At 38.4% G+C, this 27,554-nt stretch overlaps 1 protein-coding gene across 14 annotated transcripts in view; it reads right to left on the reverse strand.

Moving 5' to 3' along the window:
- Positions 1-8,653: 8,653 nt before the first annotated feature.
- Positions 8,654-27,554, reverse strand: part of Agfg1 (ArfGAP with FG repeats 1) — a 58,245-nt gene continuing 39,344 nt past the window's right edge. For 4 of the 14 annotated variants that reach the window (XM_034521150.2, XM_034521138.2, XM_034521145.2 and 1 more), the window contains 8 exons: positions 26,780-26,989; positions 25,753-25,933; positions 22,786-22,862; positions 22,498-22,590; positions 17,800-17,847; positions 15,778-15,936; positions 14,791-14,882; positions 8,654-14,244 (listed from right to left, as the gene is read on the reverse strand). In XM_034521150.2, the coding sequence (XP_034377041.1) occupies positions 14,185-14,244; positions 14,791-14,882; positions 15,778-15,936; positions 17,800-17,847; positions 22,498-22,590; positions 22,786-22,862; positions 25,753-25,933; positions 26,780-26,989 (920 nt within the window). In that variant the 3' untranslated portion in view covers positions 8,654-14,184. The remainder of the gene's footprint in view (positions 14,245-14,790; positions 14,883-15,777; positions 15,937-17,799; positions 17,848-22,497; positions 22,591-22,785; positions 22,863-25,752; positions 25,934-26,779; positions 26,990-27,554) is intronic. The other 10 variants (XM_034521151.2, XM_034521141.2, XM_034521146.2 and 7 more) reach the window with 7 other exon arrangements.

The raw sequence follows: 27,554 nt of genomic DNA on the forward strand, positions 1-27,554 counted from the left end.
TCTTAAGGTTAGATACTGGAAAACAACTCTAATTGTGTGGGCAAATTGTTAATTGGGCATTTTTAAATATATAAAGCCATTGGATAATAATTAAGCGTTAGAGTCTTATTTCTACCGGGTACTGCATGGATGGGGGGATATTGTCTGGGATTCAGCCAAGCTTTGTGGAGACAGCGTGGTGGATTGGCAGAGCCAGCCGCCACAAGGGTGTCTTGTAGGTGCAGAGCCAGGGCTGGTGTTACTGGCTGGCTGTTTCTAGCTATGGGGCACACGTGTAGCCTCTGGTTGCTTCCAGCTATGGAGTGCGTGGCTTCAGGCAGAGCATGGCCATGGCGGCCTGAGCTAAGCAGAGCCACCACCACATAGATAGTCGGCCCACGCAGTGGTTTGTTTGTTTGGTTTTTTTTTTTTTTTTTTTTTTTTTTTTTTTTTTTTTTAAATATTACCCTCAACAGCCACTCCTGTGGTTGTGGTTGCGGCTGTGGGAAGGGCTGTTGTCAGCAGAAGTGCTGCTGCCAGCAGAAGTGTGGCTGCAAGAAGTGCTGCTGCTGCTAGCGTGGTTACTGGCCTCTGGCGTCTTTGCTAGGATGTCCTGGCCTGTTGGTTGGTCAGCCTTTCTGTTTTCTACTTTCTTCCCATGACCCAGAGGTCATTCCCATGCTTTCAACTGCTATGGATTTGTTACTCTCCTGCCATATCGCAGATTAATAATTGAATAGTATCAATAGCGGTCTCTCTGAACAATGGAGGCAAGTAACATTTTCAACAGGTAAGAACCGACTCATGGACCTTGCTAAGTGTTTCAAGAACGCTTTCCGCTAAGTATGCCTTACCTTTGGTCATACAACCCACACCATTTCCACTATACTCTTACAGCCACAAATTCTGTAATCCTAAAATTTAAATGCATAGGTGCCATTATACACATACACACACACACACACATGCACGCACGCACTCACACTAATTTCCAAGGATTTCTTTTGTGCTTTTATCTATTATCTTGCTGAAAACAAGTATTTGTATTCTATATATTCATCCACAGTAAATACAGAGCCCTTGTTGGGAAGAATTCCCCCTGCTGTCAGATTTGCTTCTTTTGTGATCAAAGGCACAGATACACTATAGGCAGAAATACTGTTCACATGTAGACTGTCTGGAAGCAGCCTTGCTCATCCAAGTTCAATGTCCCTTGTCTCATAGTTTGTGACAATCATTTCTAGAACTATAAAAATGTTGATACTCTTTCCAAAATGACTACACCTCGAATCCACCTTTGTGTAGCGTTGAAGAAGCATAAACTTCGTCTGGGTTACTACTGTTCAAAAGTGATAGTGAATAGGCCGGGGAGACGTATGGCAAGTAGGAGCATGAGGACTTGAATTCACACCTCCAGCACCCACAAAAAGCTGAGCATGCCCATGTGCACCTATAACCCCAGCATAGGAGAGTGGGGTTGAAGACCAAAGAATCACAGGGCCAGCCAGTCTAGCTGAGAAAAAGCAAGCTCCAGATGCAGTGGGTGACCTCAAAGAGACGAGATAGAGCATAATATAGCAGGACACTCAACATCCTCTAGTTTCCATGCAGGCATTTGTGGGCACGTGGGTGTGTACACGTGTCTCCCCGCTCTCGTGGATTGTCGACCAAAAGGTCTATGAAGGCAGTAGCAGCAGAGATGACGAGGGGTGGGGCGGTGGTGATTCAGAAGCACTGTGAGTACTGTGAGTGAATGACCACACTGGGGCCAGCTTTCAGGAGGCAGAAACCTTTACTCGGGGTGATTTAAGGCTTGTAACATTTTGGGGGACAGTCAGGATGAGCAAAGGTCATTGGATGAGGGCTTAGGGCACAAAAATGCCTCATTAGCATGGGAAAGCATTTCAGGAATCTCAGGTGCTAGCTGAAACAGATGTTATCAGGAAATTGATCCTGTAATCTAATTGAGGCTATGTGAAATTCCTCAGGCAGAGGTCTATGTGGGGGCTTAGAATTCCTCAGACAAGATCGGAGGAGGCTCTGCTAATGAACAGAGTCTCCCTTATTGCAGAGCCCAGAGACTATCCGCTCAGAGTCACTTCGACCTTAATCGGCTGTTTTCCCACATGTACACACCACACATACTATGCAGTAGCTGAAGTCTCTATGTCAGTGTCTCCTTTGAGATATTTTTCTGTAGTTATGCAATGGGCTACCATGGGTAGAAACTGAGTGAAGGGTATTTCTTAACACTGGACAAAAAGGGTTAGAGAAAGGGCTCAGTGGTTGAGAGTGCTCTCTGTGGAACTCTGAGGACCTGAGTTCAGATCTTAGCAACTATGAAACAAGCCGGGCTTGATTGTGGCCAAGCCTGTAACCTCAGCTCTGAAAGGAACACAGAGGATCCCTGGGGCTCACTAGCTGATGGCCTCGGCAAAAATGGAATTTCTGGCTCAGAGAAAAAGACCTTGCCTCAAGGGAATGAGGCAGAGAGTGGTAGAGGACACCAACACCCCCTTCCGGCCTCTGGACACAAACATACACAAGAGCATGCATAACTCACACACACACACACACACAGCATACATACACACACACAAGTAAAAAATGTAAATAGTTTAAAACTATGTATAAATCTATAATGTATCAAAATTAAAAGTTTAAAAGAAACTTGGGGAAATATAAAGAAGTGTTCATAATACAGCATGTAGAAGAAAGACACCCCAAGTCCATCTCCCTGCCATCTCTCAGCCCACCCCACTGGCTCCCTGTCAGCTCTGATGATGCTCCTACACTTAGTGCCGTCATTGCATGTGTACTTCTGAATTCCTTTCACACATGTATCCTTCTCCCCTACTACCATCAGTTTCTGACACCACCCTCTGTCTGCTAAGCACTTAGTGGTGCCGCCTCCACTGCCCTCGCTCACTGTCATTTAACAGCTGAGGTCTGGGTCACATATCACACCCACAATGACTTCCCTTTACATTTTGCATTTACTGTAAGTCATTTCATCCACAAGTTCCCGGTCCACCCTCCTGGCACAGAGTGCCCAGCCACCCACTCTTGCCTACTTTACACTCTTCAAATGCATAAATCTTGTGTCGTCTTTAATACTGTTGTCCAAGCTACTTCCTCTGATTTTCTCAGCCCTTTGCAAAAGTGGCTCCTGCTTCAGTTGATGATATAAAGTGACCTAACATTGACTCAGTCAGCTTTCCTGTCCATCTCGTCTGAAATTGACCTCAAGATACATAATCTGCATACTCTGTTTCACTTTGATGTGCTGTTCTTTGTCTGTTTATTGCCCCCATCTTCCTGGTGCCTGAACAGCTCTGACGTTCTGGGGATTCAGGGCAAGCAAGTCTGAGAGGTTTTTCACCAGCTCTCCTCTTCACCCTTCACAGCCAGTTGTCCCTCCCCTGGGCAGGCATCCATTCTTAAACAATCCCAGCGTAAGTCTAGGTAAAGTGCTCAATCAAGGAACCACTGCAGGCAGTCTCAAATTTCCAGCCCCTTTCACAGTAAATGGCATCCATTATGATTTAATGAGCAAATGACTTCATCCACTTTCTACGGGATGACACCAACTGGTTGCTGTCATCAAGAATCCACTTAAATCCATTTACAATGCCAGTGATGATGGGTACTCAGTGTCTGATGTGATGCATACGGGTCAGACACAGAAGACCTCATTAAGTGTGTCCTCAGTTGTGTCCCTATGCCTTAGAAGACATTCTACATAAGAAACTCCCACAGGCAGCAAACCAAGAAACAAAGCCACAATTGTAGCTTCTAGAAATACTCAGAATTCAAACTGTCTGGGACAACAGAGTCTCACAAAACAATGCAATAAATTTCATTCAGAATGAAACTATTTCCAAAGGAAGGGATGGCCACCCACATGTCCTCTGGGTCACCAAGTCTCTGAGGGGTCAGCAAAGCAAGTGATAAAAATTTAAATAAAGACCTCTTGAAAATGTTTCTTTATTGTTTCCTGACAGTGTGATGTCACCCTGGTGTTTTGTTTTGTGATTAGAATCATTTGTGTATGCCTGAATGTTTTTCATGTATACCATGTGAATGCAGGTGCCTGCGTTACATAAAATTGTGTCAGAGACCCTGGGACTGCAGGTGGAAGCGATTGTGAGGCACTTAATATGGGGCTGGTAATTCAATGTGGGTTCTTTGTAAGAAACACTTTTACAGCTGAGCTGTTTCTCCAGCCTCTACCCTGTTGCTCTCAAACACTAACTCTGACCCTCCAGTCCATCAGTTTCTTGTTACTGCAAGTTTTATATTTAGGTACAAAAAAAAAAAAAAAAGACCCTAAGCGCCCCCCCCCCCCTCAAACACACACACACACCCTCCAATGTAAAAAAACAGAAAAATGAGTTGGGAAATGGTAAAGATTTTCAGATAAAGTCTAAAATGTCAATCAATGTGGGTGCTCTGTCAGTCCCCATCTGTCTCAACTAGTTCCTGCAGGCCACACACTCAGCCTCCAGAGAACTTGCTCTCAGCCAGCATGCATGCATGTGCAGACAGTAGATGGTAATGCATCCTCCAGGCCATTCAGCTACACTAACCCCAAAGGCCATCTTTGTTCAGCTGAACCACTAGACTCTTGATGCTGGGGTACAAAGTTTTACCAAAGGGACCAAAGCAAAAACAGAGAGACATCCCAGTTTCTTGAAACCTAAGGTCTTCAAATGGTTTCTTTTTTCAAGAAAGATGCTAATGGTATATTCTTTTCTCTTAGGGTCATTCTGACAGAGAACAGAATAAAGAATTAAAAACTAAAAACCCTTGAAGGAAACATAAAACAGGTATCTGGGCAGCACTGCTAACACAGCAGGTAGGACCAAAATCTTCATCAAACAATTCTCCACAAGAGTCAGAGGACATGGGGATGAACACTTTTACCCAGAAATAACCAGTTGGTAATTGTTCATAAGACTGTGAGAATGCTGTGTGGGAGACTCTAATTACCACTGAAAGCTCTAAGAAGCCCTTTGAACCCGAGGTAACTAAACAGGCTGAGTGTTACCATGTGAACAGTCCAGACTGAGGAGGGAGACTCACAGGGGCAGTGCACTGGAACAGGCAAACAGATCACTGAAGGGATGACATAAAAAAGGACATGCGATAAGGGACCTGTCTCATTATTCATCTTTTCAACAGTGGAATTTGTCGTCCCTTGGAGGGAATTTTCAGTGAGGGCAGGGGACAGTTCCATAAGGTGTGGTGAGAACAATAGGCAGATGTCTGTTCATCAATGGTCCTTAGAGCTCGGTAAGCCTGAGTCTTTCCTTGGCAACACTAGAGGTCCGATTGTTTTTCCCAAGGACTCACTTAGGTTTTAAATTCCTGAGTTCAATGATTCACAGAACAACCCACTTGAACAAAAAATGTGGTCCCTAATGTGCACTCACTAAGGAGATGATCGGTTTGCCTACGAAGTGGGTTTTCACTTGGTCTGAAGGTTGTGTTTTCATTAACTTGATAAACTGATGTGTGATTTTGGTGAAATCTAGCTTTGTCATGAAGAGTCAAGAAGAGGATTCTAGAATTCTAAAAGTGAATTAATAAAAACATATAGGCTCAAACCTTACTCTTAAAATAGATTCCAATCTATTCTTCCTGAAGAAAACTTGAAGATAAAATTCCATGTTAATCATTTAAACTAGTTAAGTGGCTAAATACAGTTCATAGATGTAGTTATCCCTAGTGGAGGACATCCACCCATCCATCTAAATTAATTTTGATAGCAATAAACGGATTAGTATTATGATCCACATCTTACACATAGAAAAATCTCTAACTGGTAACTTACATAAGGCATCAAAGGCTTGAGCTTCCTGAGGTGCACAGCTGGGATTTGAATCCAGACTTACGGGGTTCAACAGTCAACATTAGTCACTGTGCCACAAATACCTGCAGAGCCATGAAAGCAGTAAGTCCTGTATGAACCGAGGTCAGTAACCAGAGGGAGATGGCTAGACATCATCATGTATTTTAACAGAGGCTACCAAACCTGTTAATCATTCTTTCTGGTCAAGGAAAAACATCCTTAGGAAATACACCGAAGACAACTAAACCCTTGGTAGGGTCAGACCACTTAACCAAAGGCAGCAAAGATGCTCAGATACCAGGTTCTTTCTAAGTTGGAGTAGAGTGTTCTTACAGATGGACTTTGCACAGTTTCATACCCACTTTATCGTGGCTGCCATTTATATCACTGCTTCCTTCTCCTACTCATACCCAAAATGGACAAGCTGGTTAGTTTCTATCATTAGACAACACAAAGTCCCATGTGGCTTATTTGATCTACGTTACCACAGAGGATACTTCCTATATGAAATCCCAAACAGATCACTAGCGAAGTGCTGAAATGTAATCACTGAAATGTAATCACTGCTGCCCATCTTATTACGTATGAACGTGAATTATGATGGGTAAGTGGCTGGCCGAAAAAGCCCTTGTGATGGGAAACAGAAGGATTATTTCCAAGGCCCGCAGCACATCACAACTGGGAACTGAGTCACAGTGAACCAGTTTCCCTAATCTCATTATTCCAGGAAATGAGTCAAAGAAACGTTAGAGTATTTGCAATTTAGCCATCCTCTTGTTCACTGGCTTAAAAATGTGTATTCAAGTGCCTACAATTTGGTGTGCACTGACCTTATGCCAGACTCAAATGAAGTCTGCATGCTTCAGTACGGGAGAGTCAGTCAATATTGGGGTGTTCTAATCATAGTTATTTTACCTTTGCATTTAAAAGTGGGATAAAGAGCCAGGCTTAGTGTTTGCTGCCACGCTTGATGTGATCTATAGGGTCACAGAAAATAACCACTCTTGCAGGCTGTCCACTGACCTTCCCATGTGTGCAGCATGGCAAGTTCATTCACCGACCCCACACAAGAGACATAAATGAGATATAATTTTCATACTGTAAAAATTTCCTTTCAATTATAATCAAAATATGACATATAGTTATAGTACATGAAACATATCTCAATTCCAGTCTATTCACAAATCTATTTGATTCCAGAACATTTTAGCACCTCCCTGTTTTACGGTTCCTACTGCTGTGAAGAGACACTAGGACCACACCAACTCTAATTAATTAATTGGGGCTGGCTTACAGTTCAGAGGTTTAGTCCAAGGTTCATCATGGCAGAAAGCATGGCAGGACACAGGCAGGCATGATACTGATAAGCAGCTGAGATTTGTGGGCAGCAAGGAGATAGTATAGTGACACTGAGCCTAGTGTGAGCATCTGTAACGTCTAAGGCCAGCCCCACTGACATCCTTCCTCCAAAAAGGCCACACCTCCTAACAGCGCCACTCCTTATGGACCTATTGGGGGTGGGAGTTTCATTCACACCACACCCCAGAATGGGGTGATACGATGAACTACACTTTCTTCCATCTTCAAAAGTTTTCTTCCGAGTTCTGTATCATTAATAATTTTTCTGCCAACCCTCTGGCCACCTATAACTCAATGTGGTTCTCAAACATCCCACCGCTGGCCTACTCATTTTCATACACCCACTCCTTTGAGGCCTAGAAAATACTTTTTCTCATGTTTAACTTTCTGGGCTCCAAAAATTCCTTCCCAAAGATCTGTTTCATGTTAGCCTTTGGTCTTTCTAGCAGTGAATGTTTGGAGGCAACACACTCTTTGCCTTCACTTATCTGAGCACATCTGTCTATCTGTGCTCCTAAGTGGTGCTTCCAGGAGACAGGGGATGCTGTTTACTGGACAGTCTTCCCTCTCCATCGTTTACAAGCTCTGGCTCCAGGATTCTGCACCACAGTGCTTCTGGAGTCACAGATGAGGTTTTGCCTCAGCACCTTTACTTTCTCCTGATTCTTCAGGATTCTCTTTTACTCACTTGGTTTTCAGCACACTGTGGTGTGTTCAAGAGCCTCTAAATTACAGAATCATGATCCTGAGACGTTTAACAAGGTCAACACAGCCTTCCAACTTCTTGCCTCACTGAGTTCCTCCTTCTTAAAGCTCTCTGACCTTCAGTCAATCGTACATCAAGATTGTAAGTCAGGCTATGTTCACTCTTTTACTGACATGACTTGGAAGCCTATCTTTGACCAGCTCTGCCGGGCCTCATAATTGTGCCTGCAGCCTTCATTTTCCCCAAGCTTTATAATCAACCCAGAGCTTTTCCAAGCCCTAGATTTCTGCACTAACCTGACCTCCATGCTGTGCTGCTCTTGACTTTGAACTACTTCCTTGGCTTCAAGTTCTTCCTTGACTTCAAGTCTCAGCTGGATATTTCTTTTTATAGACTATGTTTGCCAGTGCTCTACTTTGGTTTAGGCCCCATTTTCTGTATCCATGGCACCTCAGCTTCCATCAGCATTTATCTCCTGGGGATTTATCTGTATTCCTCACTGCACTGTATCTTAACCAGGATCAAAACAACTATGTTTGGTTTTGGAGGAGGGGGTTGTTTTTGTTTTTTTTAAAAAGAAATAAATACTCAATGAAGATACAAGATTCCATCAACAAACATTCCATATCCAGAAGTTTGGTAAAACTAAGCAGAGAAAAGGGCATTTCTGTTGAAAGCAGATACAGACAAAGGAGCATTTTTCAATCTCCCAGATTATCTAGTTGTATTATCACACAATTGAAGAGGCCATCCCAAATGGTACACAAATTCATGTCTTTATTTTTAAAAAATTATTTTAACAATATTTTACAATGAACAAGAAATTAACTGGACTTAGTTGTAGACCATTGCCTAGCATGTGCAAGACTGAGGGTCAATCCTCAGCATCTCCAAAAAAGAAAAGAAACAATTATCAAAAATCAGTAAGTATCTATACCTAAAACCATTTCCTGCACCAAAACTGAGCTAAAAAACCTTAACATGTTAACGTTTTCCAAACACAGAAGGCCAGCCCCTGGCCTCTGCCCTTTGAACTTCCCTCACCCTGCATTCCTACTCTCCACAGAGGTGCTTTCAAGACAGTTATTAGGTAAGTGTTCCTCACGAAAAACAAACTTTTCTAAGAAGAAAGTTCTAAGCATAACTAACACTAACTACTAACTGCATATTATTTCTGTAAGAAGTCAAAATCAAAACTTTTACGAGTTGTTCCCCAAATGTTTTCCAAACAAAAGCTAATTCTGAAGATGCTAGTTGTGAAAAAATAGACTTGTACTTTCTTTCACAAATATAAGGTTCATTCCAAGCTAAGTTAAATGAGGAGATACATAATACTGACAAACTGTAAAGGAAGTCTTTAAGCCATTCTTTTAGAAACTTTAGAGGTCACAGGTAGGAGTGACAGAAAGAGTAAGGTATAAAATAAGACATGAGATTCAATAGTCTCTCAGTGAGTGCACTGAATGCCCTCACATTTAATTTAAATGCTGACATTTTACAACAATTTGAAAGACCTGAAATTTCTCTCAGGTAGAAATAAAATACCATATATAAATAGCTAGTAAGCTTCAAAATAGAATTATCTATTTTGTTGAAAGTTCCCTATTGGGCAAAATCAAGAGTTTTCATATAAGCATACGCATGTATGTATACATGTGTACACATGTGCATATAAATATGTGTATGTATGTGTATGCATATACATACAAAAATGTTCCTGCAGGACATACACTCCTGGATCCTGATGCCATTCACACAATGGGCTAGTGCTGCATGTGGCAAAATGGAAAGGTGTCCAAGTTAAAACAAAGAAAAAGGTTGCAAAAGTCTGCATGTTTAAAAGGCAGAACCATGAAAGGCATGCACAGGTATGTAGACAGACAGACATAATGGAAAGCATTCCTGAAAACTACAAAGAATACAAGGACCAGTAACTAGCCCCTAAAGTGTGAAAATCAAGTTGCAGAGGGAAACATTCTGCATTTACCTTATACCCTGTGTACATTTGCACAACTGTTTAAAAAAAAAAAAAAATCCTAAGCATGTTACTTAGAACATACAAAGGCTTCTAAGTCCTTAAAACTCTGGCTCTATTCCCCACATTCTAGGAAGACTATGTAGCATTAGTTTACAACCTTTGCTGTCTCAAGTGTTAATCACAAGACTACTTGTTTAAGATTGTGACTCAGACAATAAGTGGTCAAGACTCTGGAGAACAAACCAACTTAAAAAGGTAATCCAATGGGCCTATCGGCAATTAAAATGTTCTGTATAGGATTTTTTTTTCCTTTTATAAAATTCTGAATCAAAACATTCTGCTTTCATTAACCTCCACGGATCTAGGTACTGGACACATACAGATTTCAAAACAACAGATTCCTTCATCTTTTCTTCAGATATAACTGTGAAACACCCATCAGCTCAGTCCTGGTTATACTCACATCTTCATTTGCTCAAATACAGCCATACAAAAAGCAAAGTAATTACATTGCTTTAGAATATACAAAGTTCAGCTAATTGATAAATTCAATACAATAAGCTAATTTATACAAACTTTTAATTACCTTTAAAAAAAGCAAATTTTGAAACTGTGGGGAAAATTGACTACATAAAGGTAAATTGTCCCATACAATGAGCCACTGTCAACCTGAGGTGCCAAGCTGGTCCATCTCACCCCATTACTCTACAGGTTAATAAGACTCTCGGTGGACTAGGTGGGTGTGGTGGCAGAGGCAGGCAATTTCTCTGAGTTTGAGACCAGCCTAGCCTACAGAGTGAGTTCCAGGACAGCCAGGGCTATGTAGAGATCCTGTCATTTTAAAAAAGCAAACAAAACAAGACTCTACAGAGCAAACTGTAATTATTCCATCAAAGTATCAATTTTTGAGAATGTAGGAAGTAAGTAACTTGGTAAACAGATAAGGTCTACTCACACCTAAATATGAAAGCACAATTTAATCCAACAGTATTTTCTCCCAAGAATAAAAACTGTTACTAGCTTACCTTTTCTATGCCTTGTAGATTCCAGTACATGAGCAAATAGAAGAAAACCACTTAGGGTGTAAAAAAAAAAAAAACAAAAAAAACACCACACCCACGGCAACACCATTAGTACTTTAAAATATTTAACAATGATTTCAACTGGAATTTCACCAAAGAAAACAACCCCTTAAGTTCAGAAGGAACAAGTTTTCCCTAGACAGAGGTAAATAGATCAAGAAGACACAAACTTAAAAGTGCTGTGTTCTCAAAACGTTATCTGGGGACTGAATACCTGCACCAGGTCTAGCTGCTTTTCTACTAACTCTAAGGTGGTTTGTGCCTTTCTCACCATCTGGATTTCACAAGTGCACAGTGCAGTTTCCAGTGCTTCCCTGCTATGTTACATGAAGAGTCTGAATGCAAGTAGTATGACTATCTTCAGTTTCTATTAAGCCTGACATCGAAAAGGTGGGCAAAACATAAATAATGTTTGTTTTCATTTTTGAAAAGTTATTTTACATCAAATATCTATGTTTACAAGTAATAAAACTATTAGTCATATCTAAAGGGTATGTTTTAGAAATCCCTCTACTTATCTGTAATATACTAACCTATGAAAGAGTCAAGTTTCATAAACAAAAGCTCTTGGTGGGATCATCAACAGTGATAAAAACTAAGACCGCAGAACGGCATGTTTCATAAATGCTGGCACAGTGACTGTAAGCAGCAAGTCACTCTCAACTTTGCAACTGACAGGGAGAGTTACCAAGTACCTCCCATATAATGGGTGTTTAATTTACAAAGCAAATGATTTTATGGAAGATGACAACCTAACCTCTATTTAAAAAAAAAAAAAAAAGTCTAAAATAAAACATTCCTTAAGTCATAAAAACAAGATCAAGATGTTTTTAAATTTATCAACACAAAACTTCATTTGTAATCAGAGACAGAGCAGACATCGTGTTGTGAGCAATGAACCCGCAGTGTGAAGACCCTCAGCCACCACTCTAAGCACTGTCGTTTCAATGCACGACAGACACAATGCTGAAAACTAGGAGCAAACCCAAATTTAAGCCTAAAAGACAGGGATTTTTAAAAGACAAAAAGCATGCGGAAACCCCCTTTAACACTAGAACTGTTCTGAACCTAAGTACTCATATTTTTATTATAGGCACTCACTGAAAGTCAAGCATTTAATTATATATCTAGAGATCTACTAGAAAAAATAGTCTTTAAAGTTATTTTGATAACAACTGTTTAATTTACTTATCAGATGGAAAGCCTGGTGGGTTATTTGGGTAATGGCCTATAATTATATAGTTTAACTTGTACATATGAATTGATTTGGATCTAACAATCTCAAACAAAAGTTTAAAGACATTTACGTTTTCCCTCCATGAAAACAGATGAGATCCCCCAAATATACAGAGAGTTCAAGACTATGCCCAAAATGCAGGTGAGCCCGAGCAACACTAACTTGACTCTCAGTGGCAGGCTGTTCAGATGTACGTCTTGGGCACATCGCTTGTCAAGTACCTATAAAGCACAACTTCTGATAAGCAGGGCACCCGACTCCCGTGCTTCAAGTAAACACCAAGAGTTTAGAGTATGATGATAATAGCCATCACTGCAAAAATACATCCAATATGAAGAAAACGTGTGAGAAAAATGAGGCTTGTATCACTTAAAACCAATGCTTTAAAATTTTTAAGTTACGTTCTAACAGGCATTGCATACTGTGTACACAATTTCAGCTTTTTTGATGGCACAGAGTCACTATCTCTTAACTGGGCTGGCTGTCCCTATGGGGTCTTTGGCAGTATGTGCTTTCCATCCTTGTTCTGGACCCCTTCCTTTCATCAACACTAATACACTGTGGACCAATAAATCAAATTATCAACCTATTAATCACTCATATTCAAAGAAACACATATGCTCTACATACAGAATTCATAACTTAGGAGTATTGTTCAAAGATTTTTTTTTTTTTTAATCATTTCAATTCTTAGTTGTATTTGGTTTTGATGAAAGGGCCAGATTATCCTGGGATGAATGAGACATTGCTACATATAAATATTTAAACAGTTCATTTGAATATTAACAAAAAGATAAACTAAAATTAGTATTGCTACCTTTTTACACAAATATTTCATCACTTCAAGGTAACATTGGGTTCCTTTTTCTTTATCCCCAAAACAAACCACAAACAAATGTTTGATAGATAGTATCAGCCTGTCCAGAAAATGTGGGGGGGGGGGGGAACCTTAGGTGCAACCATGTCACAGTCAATGCATGTCTGCTTCCAATACATTCAAAGACAATGAAAACAGAGGGGAAAAAAAATAGGTAAAGTAGGCCTTTTGCAGTCTGAGAATTCAAGATCTTTAAAAAATATTTGTAAATACACATACATGCAAATTCTCCATATTTACAAATTTCACAAAATTAAGAAGTTGCAGAGAAATTAGAAGTAGCATGGTGAATCTGACAAGCTACATTTAAATGCTTTTCCACTGTCACATTCCTGAATATAGCAGTCCTAGTAGTTTTAATAAATTTTCTACATGGCCTTTTAAAAAAAGTTAGTCACTAGAAGTCTTTAAGAGTTCAAGATGTTCTCAACTCACTACTCATTATTTAAGGCCACTTTGGTAAAAAGGCATTGCAGCAAGAACACAAAAACAATAGCATATTTTCTAATATTTATTTTGTTCACCTGCAAACTGTAGCAAAACATGATCAGCTTTATCCGCAGACAGGTGTCCTCCACATCTTTAAAGAACTTAGCCATGTGTGAATAGAAGAGCTCTTTAGAAGGAAAAATTCAAGAATGAATAAAACCTTCCGATTTAAATTTTCCAGAAGCAATGCTTCAAATGATTTTAATCATTCATTCCAAGCTATATGACAGCACCTTAAAAGTGGCTGATCTATTTCCTCAGTAACATTTCTCACATAACAATGTGTTAAAGTTACAAATACTGATATGCACAAATAGCTAATTTCTAAGAAAAATATGTACAGTACTGCAGCATAATGAATGTGGGATCTGCAATAACTTAACATTAGCCAATTTTTAACTTACATGATGCCGCTCCCTTTCCCTGCCACTTCACAAGTGAAAAGCTGTTGCTGAGCCCTCTGTTCTGCACACATTACCTGGTGTTTAATACACAATGCAGGCATTGTAAAGACTTCTCTCATGTTTAAAGCTAAGATCAGTGAAACGAGACAACAGTGCAAGAGGCGAAGAGATGTAATATGATCACATAAAAGTTCGTTCCAGTACAGTGTCTATATAAGGCTATAAGAAAGGATTGGTTGATGAGCTTCCTGTTGGAAATTGTCCCGTTGGTGCACCAGTCTGTTGGAAAGAAACACAAGGACAAAATAAGCAAATAGAAATTATGTCTGTAGGAAATGAGAGCACTGAATTCTTAATTCTAACATCAACGTTTTATTAAAAATTTGTTGTTGACAACATTTATTCACCATTGCTGTCAACAAACCATCAATCTACTACTACTTGTTACAGATTATATATATGCTCCTTTCACACACAAGCACAGCTTGAATCCTGCCTAAAGGCAAACCTAGCACTTAAAGAACTTGTAAGTTCAAATAAAAAATTTCATTCTTGTGATTCCTTTTCCCTAAATCTAACAGTTTCTCCTCAAGTATAAGTTGACAAGAGTGGATGCATTTCATAATGAAACAGCTAATCTGCTATTAGGACTCTGATTTGCAACTACGTCTAAAAGGTCTTGTAAGGGCCTGCATACTCCAATAGCAATCACATAACAGAACAGGCGGTTGTGTGCAGACACAGTCACAGTATAGCTAGACTCCAGTTTCCCTAGTTTAAAAATAAGACAAAACTTATTTTTTTAAGGTTCTAAAATTTACTCACCATAAAAGGATTACTAGACACTCCAGCAGCTGCTACCTGACCAAAAGGTGTTACCACTGGTTTTGTTTGTCCAAATGTGGCGAAACCTGCACCTTGTTTTTTTGTTTGAGAGAGAAAGAGAGAGAGAGAGAGAGAGAGAGAGAGAGAGAGAGAGAGAGAGAGAGAGAGAGAGAATGAGAATGAATGAATGAATCACTGGTTATAAATTATACTGGCACCAAGAGCCTATCTCAGTATTAGAAGTTTCATAAAAATTCTTAACAGATGGAAAAAAGAAGATTAACACATTAGGTCTCATGTCTTTTTAGATACCAGAGACAAACTTTCTATGGCATGTATTTAAAATTAAAAGCCTATTTGGAACAATAAATGGATTCCTCATGCTACCACAGTATTTCTTATGAAATGTCATCATTTATGACAACTCTATGCGCCGTATTTCCTAACTACTGAATACATGAGATCCATGAACATTTTTGAAATGTATGGATTTCAAAGTTAAGCAAGTAAAAATTTTGATTAAAAAAGAAAAAAAAAAGGGCTGAGGGAATCTTCTAGCCTGTTATAAATAAGCTAAAACTGCACCACTGTCACCTATTTAGAATATTAATCAAAATACACATGCCCACCCCAAAAAGCATACCAGGAACCACCTGCCATAAAAAGAAAAAACAAAACTAAACTCCAAGTCTACAGGAATATACAATTTGTGCTTCAAGTCAAAAAAAAAAAAAAAAAAAATAAGAACACACAAAAACACAAGTGATTCTAAGAAGAGTTTTACAGTCACCGATGTCTCCTAACATCAAGGAAATTTATAAAACCACAATCTTCTTAAGCCCACACCACCAAAGGCTCTCTTCTAGTGTAGTCAGCACTCAGCACATAAGACACTGCAATCTTAAGATAGTCTTTGTCTCAAGCACTTAGTATCACACTATGTAAACAGTACTGAAGTCATGCAACTGGTGAAATGTCCATGCTTACCATTGGGCTGTTGAGAAAAAGCTGTCTGTTGAGGGAAAGCTGCTTGGGCTGGGAAGGCAGGCTGCTGGAAACTGCCACTAAAGCTGGTGGGGAGACTGTACTGGGCAGGAGTGCCAAATCCTGCTGGCATACTCATAGATGCAGTGCCAAAGGTTGCCGCTGATAGAAGAAAAAAAGGGTAGGTCAGAGACACTGCAACAGTCCACAGTGAATACAAGCACTTACCTTGAAAACACTAAGACACATATTAAGGGCATTTGAAACTTCCAAATCCTGACAAAGTCAGTATAGCTTAGCGCTGTCTATGGTAACCCAGGAGTTTTCTTCTGAAATGTAATGACCAGAGGGAAAAACTACTAGAGCTGTCATTTAAAATTCCAAGAAAACATCCATAAGCAATTACATAAAGTCATACAACAGCCTGCATTCAGAAGCCAGTCATACAGTCATGTATACAGCATTATATACTGGGTTTGACGTTGTTTTCCTATATTCAATTAAAAAACAAAACAAAACAAAACAAAAAAAAAAAAACAAGCAAACTTTAATTACTAAGTATCTCCTAGCATGTAAGGTTCATTTTTCTAAAGAAAAAAATCTTACGACCTCTTCAAAAGAGCTCACTAAAAATTATAGAATCTATAGAACAACTAGGATGAAAGGAAGGACATTCAAAACAATACTTATATAACTACAGACAAAGAAAAGTTCTACTTAAAACACCAAGTATTAGAACATATTAAGTACCTAGTAACTAATTATATGTGTATATACACATTTTATATATGTATATACATACAATATATAGAAACATATATATTTATACACGTGACACACACACACATATATAAACTCATACTTCTACACCCCCATTTTACAACTGCAAGAGAATGAAGGCTATCTGGGACTAGTGAGCTACAGAAGTTGGTATAAACGCAGATTGGAAAATAAGTGCACAGACCATTTTTAGAGGAGATGAAAACTATCATCTACATGGGTCCTGTGTTCAATGTTAGTAGATCCTCTTTGGCTTACTGTGTGTGGTGGGCAGTGCACTAACTGGCAATCTATGTGGAAATCGCCAGTGTTTATGTGATATGCATATGCCACCCCCATTTACATAAACAACCACATACATGAACAAATTCTCATCTTAGAGACATGCAATAGCTGAATGCTGAGTCACCTATTGGTAGGAAATATCTAAAACAGCACCTTCCAGTGATATTCTAGGAAGGGACTTAGTAAAATAAGGATACCAGGAAGTATTGTAAAAGCCCATCAATTTGTTGAATTTCCCAATTTCAGACATTTTACCAAACTGATGACTGATTCAAGGCAAAGTAATTAAAAGGACTCCATAAAATGTTTTACCTAAAAATAAACTGAAAAGTGTTCCATATGTTACCCACAGTAACCCTACTGTTTGTGACAATGCAAATTTGTTCAAGGAACCTAATTAAACTAAAGTAGGTTTTTGTTTTTTAATTTTTTTACTACAGTGGGGGGGAGGAGAAAAGAAAAGAAAGATCAGGCTATTGGGAAGTAAGTGAATGAAAGAAAGTCTGAGCACATTGCAAGGGAGACAGGAGGGTTTCACCGCAGACAAAATGCACTAATGCAACTGACAAGTCACTGTTTAAAGCACTCAATGCAAAGCTTGGACAGTTAGGCAAAACCAAACTCCAGATGAGATAAAGCAGGAAAATGATTTGGTACATCAAAAAGGTATCACTTAAAGGGATTATGAATTTAAACATAAGAAAAATGATCAAAACAGCTATTAACATTCTACTGTGACCATGGAGGTAAGCAATGCTTTTCAATATTAAAGCATAAATCATTACATAGGATACTCATGTTGCTTTAAATACAATGTGACCTTAATGCCACACATCCATGCCCACTCCATATTAAAACATGGAAATAACTTAATTCCACATGCAAGGATCCAGAACACTAGCAAAAGCTTCCACAAGCAGCTAGACATATTGCCACACAAATCTAGTTGTGGCCACCTACCAAAATGAGCGTGAGGAAACACTTGAGAATGCATTGCTCCAGAAAGGCCTTATGGGAAGCCATAAAGAGACCAAGGTCAATTAAGTTATATACAACTACTGTTAAAGTAAAAGTTACCTGGTTTCATTAAAGATCTCTAGAGTTAGAACACACTGATGCCCACTGGGTATCACAGGAATATACAAAAGAAACACACCCCCAAATCAGACTGCATGTTTCAATTACATTCATGACACTGTAATGTGTCACTTTTAACAGTTTAGAACAATAAATGCCAAATGAAAAAACATTGATGAAATTCAATCTTAAAAATCCTTTGTAGTTGGTCACAGCAGACCATACTTTTAATTCCAGCATGGGGAGGAAGACTGTCAACGAAGCCAGCCTTATCTATATAGCAAATTGCAGATCAACCGGACCTGCAGAGTGACACTCTGTCTCAAAACAAAAACAATCTTAGCTTTAGCATTTGAAAATACAACTATAACCCTAAAAATGGTACAGTAAAAACCAGGTATGGGCATACACATAAAATCCTGACAACAGTTTATATGTAGAGGCAGAAAGATCCGTAGTTCAAGGCCAGACTCAGCTACCAAGTAAATTCAGGGTAGGGCCCTTTCCTCTCTCCCTCCCTCTCTCCATCCCTCCATCCCTCTCTCTCACACACAAACAAAGCATCATGAGACAAATCCATAAATGTTTATCACCTGAAACTTCAAATCTTAAAAAGAATCCCTGAATAATACCAGAATGTTTTCTTTACAAATCGAAACACTAACTAGAAATATCTAAAAACAACTTAAATGAGCTAAGAATTAAGAGAAAAACCAAACATACATATGCTTTAGTCTATTTAAAGCATCATGGCCAACAGAATAGAGAAATGGATTCTGAGCACAACTCACCTGGTGTACTAGAGGATAGAATTACATGCATATATATATATAAATTTTAAAAACGTATGTTTTTTATATAATAAAAAACCTGGCTTACTAAATTCTAAAACTGGTGTTTGAATTAGGGTTATTTCTATGCATTTTACACTAGAATACTTTTTAGATTAGCACAAATCTGAGGCACACACTGATGGAAAAGTCTGAGTCTTAGTTCTGGTACTTTCTAGGTCTTTCAGTTTCCTCACTGCAAAAGGGAAGACGAAAAGGTACAGAGATAATAGAACCTATGTAATTTGCACAAAGCTACTATAAAAATTAAGTGTAACAATGAGCTAATGTACTATATGGAAAGCAAGAAATATTTTTTTTTGCCAAATTAAACACATTTTATACTGTGCCATACATTCAGCAAAATACTGAGAAGGAACTAGACAGATACTTCAATTTACAAAGTTCCTACAAACACAAAGACCTATGGTTCAATCCCAGAGCCCATGCAATCGCTTCTCTTGTCTGCTGACTAAAATCCACGTGGAAATCAGTTGTGGTACAACAGTCTGTAATTTCCCCAGTCTGCAATTCCAGACTGGGGAGGAAGAGAGACAAGAATCCCTATGGCTTATAGGTCAGCCAGTGTAACCTAATGGATGAGCTCCATTTTTAAAGTTGAAGAGAGAGAGAAAAAAAAAAAAAAAACAATTGACAAGGAAGAGTTCTGTGATAAAGTTTAGTAAATGTATTTGACTCTCTTCTTAGAAATGCAAAGGCTTTGACTACTCTTGCATCAGTAATGCTTGTTAAACTGTGATATCCTGGTATTTCCCCTATACCATTACTAAGGCACAGAACTTTTTCCATTGAATAATGATTTAAGAACTTCCCGAGGCTGGCAATATAGATCAGCAGATAAAAGTGTTTGCTGCATAAGCCTGAAGCCTGGGTTCAGTCCCTATATCCCACAATAGAACTAGTCCCAAAAGCGGTTTTCTAATCTCCATACAAGTGCTACAGGCCATTCATTGTCTCCCACTCCCACCCCAATTTCTCTGTAATAAAACTATTTTTAAAACTTCTGATTGAACAGTAACAGCCAGTATTAAGCACTACTGTCTGACAGAGTTGACATCCTAGGTTGGTATTTATTTTTCAATTGTTAAGAGCACAGAACTGTTCATTGTTCTTCCAGGCTATCTGAAGGAGTTTCTTTTTACAAGGTTAACATTTTTGAGAAGAAAGAGCCCTCAAAAAAACCCAAGTGCTGCGGAGGACCAGACGTTCCTGCAGACCATGCATGTGTCAAAGCTGTGCAGTACTACAGCTTCAACATGTGTTTCAGCTTAATCAATTAAATAATAACCTAAGAAAGAATGCAATGTGATATAGTCAAAACACATTACAATGCAAAAATTACTTTAAAATAGCCAGGTATGGTAGCATGTGCCTTTATTACTAGTATTCAGAAGGCAGAGGTGTACAGATTTCTGAGAGTTCAAGGACACACACACACACACACACACACACACACACACACACACACCAAGTTCCAGGACAGTCAGGGTCCAACAAAAAAACTGTATCTCAAAACAAAAAATTACTTTGAAATAAAAATTTGTAGAAATAGTATTTTCTTTCTGATAAACTTCAAAATTAAATATTGCTTATATAAGCTATAGATTTTATATATAGTATTATAGTCTATGTAGAATCTTAGCTCTTAAAATACTTTCATATTGGGCAGGAGACATGGCTCTGTGGTTAAAAGCACTCACTGACTGTTCTTCCAGAGGTCCTGAGTTCAATTCCCAACAACCACATGGTAGCTCACAACCATCTGTAATGGAATCTGATGCCCTCTTCTGGTGTGTCTGAATACTTACATAAAACAAACAAAAACTTTATTTCAGAAGAAAGCACAGCGTTGGTGAGGAATCCCGTAACTCTGATGCACATGGTAGAACACAAACACACAAGGTGACTTGAAGCCTCTGACCTCAGACAGCCTGGCTACCAAGGAGCACTGCGCACACCAGAGAGCAAGGACAGATTTAACTAGAGCTAAGTTAGCATACTCTCAAGCAAGGTGAAATCTGAGCTTCTCTTTTGATTATCTCTATAAACTGAACAATGTGCTATGATAACTTTAACACGGCAAGCTCACATTAGGACAACTGGTTCTCTTTTTGCACTGAGTTCCAGTTCATAAGGGATTAGCAAGAAGCACTTTTATACACTTAGCTATCTCACCAGCACCTAAACAAATCATTTTTAACTAAATCTGATAGGAATTTCAAATGCTTAAATTATGACTAAATTATTTGTGTAGATGGAAAATACTTATTATTCAGACTTGTGATAGCACAGTATTTCCTGATTCTCTGTTTAAACAGATTCCCCCTGTAGTAGTCTAGACTGGTCTCCAATATCTCATCTTCCTCTGTCTCTCCCTCATGATTGCGTTTACAGACAAAATACCACTATGGAATCTCTACTGTCATAATCCTTAGTCTTGCCAATCATAAAGCCATTTGTCATAACTACTAATTCTTAATGATTTAGGGATATTATAATAATATATTCTTTTTGAGAGGTTGGGGGTTTGGGGTATAGATTACTCTGAGTAGCCGTGGCTATCCTGAAACTCACTCTGTAGACCAGGCTGGCCTCAAACTCACAGAAACATTTCTTGCCTCTGCCTCCAGAGTACTAGAATTTCAAGGCATATGCCACCACAGCCCAGCCTATAATGATAGACTCTTGAAACTTCACATCAACACTTGCTTTAATTGGAGTTGAAGCTCTCGTTCCAATATTACTCTGAAACACAGAAACAAAGCTTACAAAGTCTAGACTGACTGGACAGTTGGCCACACTACCTGTAACTGCTGACATGCCATGCCATGCCAGACAATGGCAGTAAGACAGAACTGGAAAAAATTCAATGAGAATAATGTCTGGCTTGCATATCAAACAAGTATAGAAAAAGAGGGGGGAGGGAATAAACAGAATTAATGAAAAATAAAAGGTATTAAAAGATAAAATATTCAAATACTTAACTCCAAATAAGTGGGGATATAGTTTAGTTGGTACAATGCACGCCTAGGATGCAGGAGGACCCAGAGTTTGATCCTCGGCTCTTATTTAAAAAAACAAACAAAAAAAGAATACAACAACAACAACAAAAAAAAAAAAACCAAACAGTAACCCTGAAAAAGAGGTACTAGAGATATTTAATTAGAATTATATAATTGTATTTATATATAATAATAAAGTATTATAAATAATAAAATAAAGAAATATAGCACAGTTCGTTCATCTGATATAATCTCTTGGGGCTTTGAGAAATATTTTGTTAATACTGAATGACTAATAGCTATCAGGCAGCGAGTACACAACTACTCTTGTCAATAACATTCTTCTACCCATATTTGAGCTTTCCTACCTGAAAGACCAACATTTCTGTCAAGAGGGTTGAAACACAATTTCTCAGCTCCGGTATGTTAAATTCCTAAATTTTATACATTTTCAGGAGCATTTGTCTTTGTTGTTTTTTAGACAGGGTCTTTCTGTGTGTGTGACTCAGGCCAGCCTCACACTCTTTATCCTCCTGCCTCAGTCTTCCAAGTTCTGGGATGAGAGCACGGCCAGCACACCAGCACACCCAGCTGCTCATAGTCCATATCTGAGTCAAGTCCCCTACCGTTTCTCTGACACTACTGTTTGCTAAGAAGAAGGCCTCATGCTTAGGCCTTTACAATAAGCTCCTTCCCCAAGGGTTATAACTTACACTGTCTGTCCTTACCTGTCGCTCCTCTGGCATTGGTCTGAAATGGATTTGTAGATGATGCCGCAGAAGGACCAGTAGCAGCAACAAATGGATTCGTAGAAGGCGTAGCTTTTAAAGAAGTATAAAATATGCTATAAAATTCTAATATTTTATATTCAAGATTTTAAAATTTTTTTCTTCACTGTATTTTTGAAGACAAACGTGAACTTTTTCGATAACAAAACATTGCTGTCTTACTGTCTTCCAGTACCCCTAAAAAGAACGTCATAAGGCATATTCAGGTTCTGTATAAAAAGCACATACCCCCAAATGGAGCAGGCCCACTTGAAGCAGGTTGTGTCTGAGCAGAGGCACCCACAGGCACTGTTCCAAAGACACTGCTGGAGAGAATACCAAGTCAGTATTTCAGAGGCAAGGCTGTTACCTACTCAATGCTCACATGTACAAGCACATAAAACAACCAAGCCACATATCACTGCAGTTCTCACCACAGATGATCCAGGTGAGTTTAGATTCTGAAAACTGATTCAAATTCCAGTAATAAGTTGTTTATGTATGCTATCTTCAGTAATCAGCAGTATATAGAAATCCTGTTTAAAATATGTATCTAAGATTGAATTCCATTATCTGATAGCATAAGTACTTTTAATAACTGTATTTCAAAGCAGAGAGAACTTGTTTTAGTTTATATTTCTACTAATCCACATAATGGCTGACTAAACAGAAAAGAAATGTATCTGTTAGCATCTGTTTGACATGTAGGATGAACATGTAGCTTTATATACAAACTGCACAACACATATGAGTACTTCATTTTCTTTGACATGACACCAAAATGGGTAGTTTCTAAAGTTAACTGAAATAGGGAAATTGAAACCTACTGATGAACTTTTTCCACTCCACAAAGTCAAAGTTTTAATGATTTTCAATGACTCTGAACAATTTTCTATCTTGGTAGCGATTTAACAAAATGAAAACTACTTATTCAATGAGCTGCGTCAATCTTCCAAATGCTGACATATTTTCATACGCAAAATTTAAAATTCACTTTCATTTATATCACTAATCATTTCATCGGAGTACTGGAAAGCTATCATATGGTAGAATACACAAATTTCCCAAAATTTTAACATTTGCTTGAAGGCATCAATTACAAGTTGTGTTTCTTTTTTGAGACAAAGTTTCATATATTACAAGCTAGCCTCCAATCTGTTACACAGGGTGTTCTAGAACTTCTAATCTTTCTGCCTCTACCTCAAGGTACTGGTAATGGCCCATTTCCGGTGCTGGGATTAGCTCCAGAGCTTGGTGCCTGCCTGGTAAGCACTGTGCCTGAGTTCTCTGCCTTGAGCAGAAGGTGCAGTCTTTACAGCTCAAATCCAAACCACCATAAAATGACTAGCTGGTCGGCCCCAAAACTCAACAACCATAAATTTCTTTCAAGCAGACCATCACAATGCACTCAAACTACTTGATACATGCATAACATTAACATGCAGAAAATACATGTAATGGAAAACATTTAATAAAGTTGAAAATGGTTGTAATTTTTACCAAGAATATTAGTTAGAAAAACTCAATCAACATGATTGTAAGGCAAAGAGGGAAATGGTGGCATGTGCAACTTGAGAGCATGAGTAAAATCCATGACTCAAACACTAGGTGTAGTGGCTGGACTAGGAACAGCCCCCACAGACTATGCATTCTAGGCCCCTAGGGAAGGACTATTAAGAGATGTGGTCTTGTTGGAGGAAATGTGTCACTGTTACTATAGAGACAGTCCTGAGGTCTATGCTCATGCTACACGCAGTGCGGCACCCAACTCCCAGCTCTTTATCCAGAACCATGTCTGCCTGAACACTGCCATGATTCCTGCCATAATGATAATGAACTAATCTCTAAGCCAACCACAATTAAATATTTTCCTTTATAAGAGTTGCCTTGGGGCTGGAGAGGTGGCTCAGGGGTTAAGAGCACTGACTGCTCTTCCAGAGGTCGAGTTCAATTCCCGGCAACGACATGGTGGTTCACAACCATCTATAATGGGATCAGATGCCCTCTTCTGGTGTATCTGAAGACAGCTACAGTGTACTCATTTAAATAAAAAAATATTTAAAAAAAAAAAAAAAAAAAAAAAAAAAAGAGTTGCCTTGGCCATAGCGTCTCTTCACAGCAAGGAAAACCCTAACTAAGACAACAGAAGAAGACCACATTTTTTTAAAAATCAGAAATAAAACAATGTTCATGAAAAAACACGTCTACTATAATACAATCTGATGATACTACCTTAATTTCTGCTCAAGATCTCAGCAGATTTTCCTGCTTTATTTTATTTTGTGTACCACAAATATAAATGTCAATCACTGAGAAATCAAATTAGCATCTCAGAATTATTATGAAAAAGAGGTCTGACCTTACAGACCCTAAAAAAGAGGCTTAGGTAACTCAAACATTCCACAGATCACACTTGTAAACAACTTATGTATCACAATGCAATATCAATAATTCATTTATCACATGGAATTCATCTATGTTTCTAGGCCTTAAGGTCACCTTGAAGGTATATTATTAAGATATAATAAATACTTTTTTATTTGGCTTCAATGTGTCCCATCTCAAGTAGTTAGAATTTCTCTCTGGAGGTGTCATAGAGAAATGAAATAAATAATAGTAATACAGCAGATATAATCTACAGAAATGGAACAAAAGAAATAACTAGAATACTGTATATTCTCAATAAATTTAAAAAGCTTGTTGAAAGTCTAATGCTCTTCCAAGTTTGGCATTGCATGCCTACAAATACTGTGGAGACAGGCATAGGATCATGAGATCACAACCAACCTTCCGTAACACAAGGCTAATGTTTTAAACACACAGACAATGATGAGCTAGAGCGCACAGCGACATTGGGGTTTGGTGCACACCGACTAAAAACTAGCTTGACATGCAATCTGACAGCTAAACAAACTCGGCTGAGTACAATCCATATGTAATTGTCCATCTAAAAAAAAATTTTTTGTTGCTTGAAGTACATTTAGCATCCAAGTGGGAAAAGGGGGTAAGATTCCTAAGATTTAATAAAAGAATTGTGGCAGATACAAGAATTATATTTTAAATAGCAAATGACACTCAATTTCCTTAGACTTAAAAACCTACTCAATTATTTTAAAATTACAACTCCACAACAGTCATGTATTTTAACTACATTATTCAGATGTGTAAAAATCAGAAAGTAACAGAGAGGCATGCTGACTGCGACAGGGAGGGTACCTGCTAGCATTACTGGTAGACGTGTACGCATTACTGGAGGTGGCTGCAGAACTGAACACGCTGTCTAACTCCGCCAAGGCTGCATACTTGTCTGAAGATGCACTTGAATGACTGGGAACTGAAACCACAGAACCAACAGGAGCTTTACCCGTGGTCCCAAAACCACTCCCTTGATCACCTCCTGGAGGCAAACAAACAAAAAAGTTACACCAAAACTTTAATATCATATTGTCAGTTTATCAATCATATTTGCCATGAACCACAGGTAAAACCCAAAACTGACTGGACCTAAATTTTAAATGGACAGGACTCAAAGAACTCTAAGACAGATGGTTTCATTCAAAGCAACACAGAAGACTCTATGATAGACCTAACATACACAATCTATTAATATTACGAATCTAGCTTATAATAGGAAATATTTACGGTGCTTCCTGCGCTAGGCACTGCTGTAAATGCCTTACATACAATAATTCAAAAAATCTAAGTCCAATACTTCAATTCTATGATCGTTCCAGTTTGGAGATGAGAAAAACAATGCCAAAGAACAGGGTGAGAATCAAGGGTAGAACATATTCCCACTATTCTCCATCATATAGCTGTTACAGGAAAATACTAAAGGTCAAAACTTACTACAAAAATACATTAGAAAAATAATGGGTCAAATCCAAAATGTTAGCAAACAACAGTTCAAAACAAGTATGCCTAAAATTACAAAATAGCACTTTAATCAGTTATGTGCATGAAAAATGTTGGCCCTCTGTAGCCACTGAATACTAGAGCATGCTTTTTAAGACAAAAATACAATTATTTTCAACTACTTTCCTTTCAAAATCGTTTATAAAGTAATTTCTAGGTCTTAAGTTTTATAGTTGATATTTTTCATGCAAAAATTCTAAGAACCTTTTACTTAAAACATTCAATCAACACATATACTTTCTATACAAGTGAGAAAAGCGTTATGTCCTCAGATTTCAATGTATGTAATTTAGACAAATTAGTATCCGTTTTGTTTACACATTGATACCTTGCCCAGCACTGAAGATATTGTCTAAATTAGCAAGTGCCGCATATTTGTCTGCTGTCTGTAAACCAGCTTTGTTTGTTGAAACTTTACTAACAGTTGATGCTGTCTGATGACTCTGGGATGTACTGAAGGTTCCAAAATCAGCACTGGAGGATTTGGGGAAGTTATCAAAATGAGCAAAATTAGCATTTACTGATCCAGCACTTCCACCTGTAACAGAATAAACAAAACATGAAATTTCTACACTTTTCTCAATATTCACTGGTAGATTTATTTGATCATTTCTGCCTGAGGTAGCTGTGCGTACATATACATATACATATACATATATATATATACATACATATATATACATATACATATATATTCATAATCATGTATATTCCTAAAAATCAAGTGACCGCTAAATGACAACCATCTATACATGACTTTTGTAAAATATGAAACTTGACCTTCTAAGGCCCTGACAACATGTCTACCCTGGGATAGACAACAGAACGTATGGGTGGTAAGGTCTGCAGTGTCATCAAAAGTTCCTCAGCAGACTCTGAGCAGTGTGTAAGATTATAATGATAAAATTGTTTCAGTCCTTGCCTTTTTTCACTTGAAGAGCCATTACTTAACTCTGCAACAATTCAATGTGTATTCAACAAATCTGATGCTCAGGGTAAAACTAAGTCCCACCACGTAGTTCAAAGTACAAACTTAAAGTACCTGACAGTGACTGTTGCCTTCATAAAGCACAACTCACCTAGCTGTAGTAGGCACATGACCT

Source organism: Arvicanthis niloticus, chromosome 17 (assembly GCF_011762505.2).
Source record: "Arvicanthis niloticus isolate mArvNil1 chromosome 17, mArvNil1.pat.X, whole genome shotgun sequence".
In the NCBI taxonomy this organism is placed as follows: domain Eukaryota; kingdom Metazoa; phylum Chordata; class Mammalia; order Rodentia; family Muridae; genus Arvicanthis; species Arvicanthis niloticus.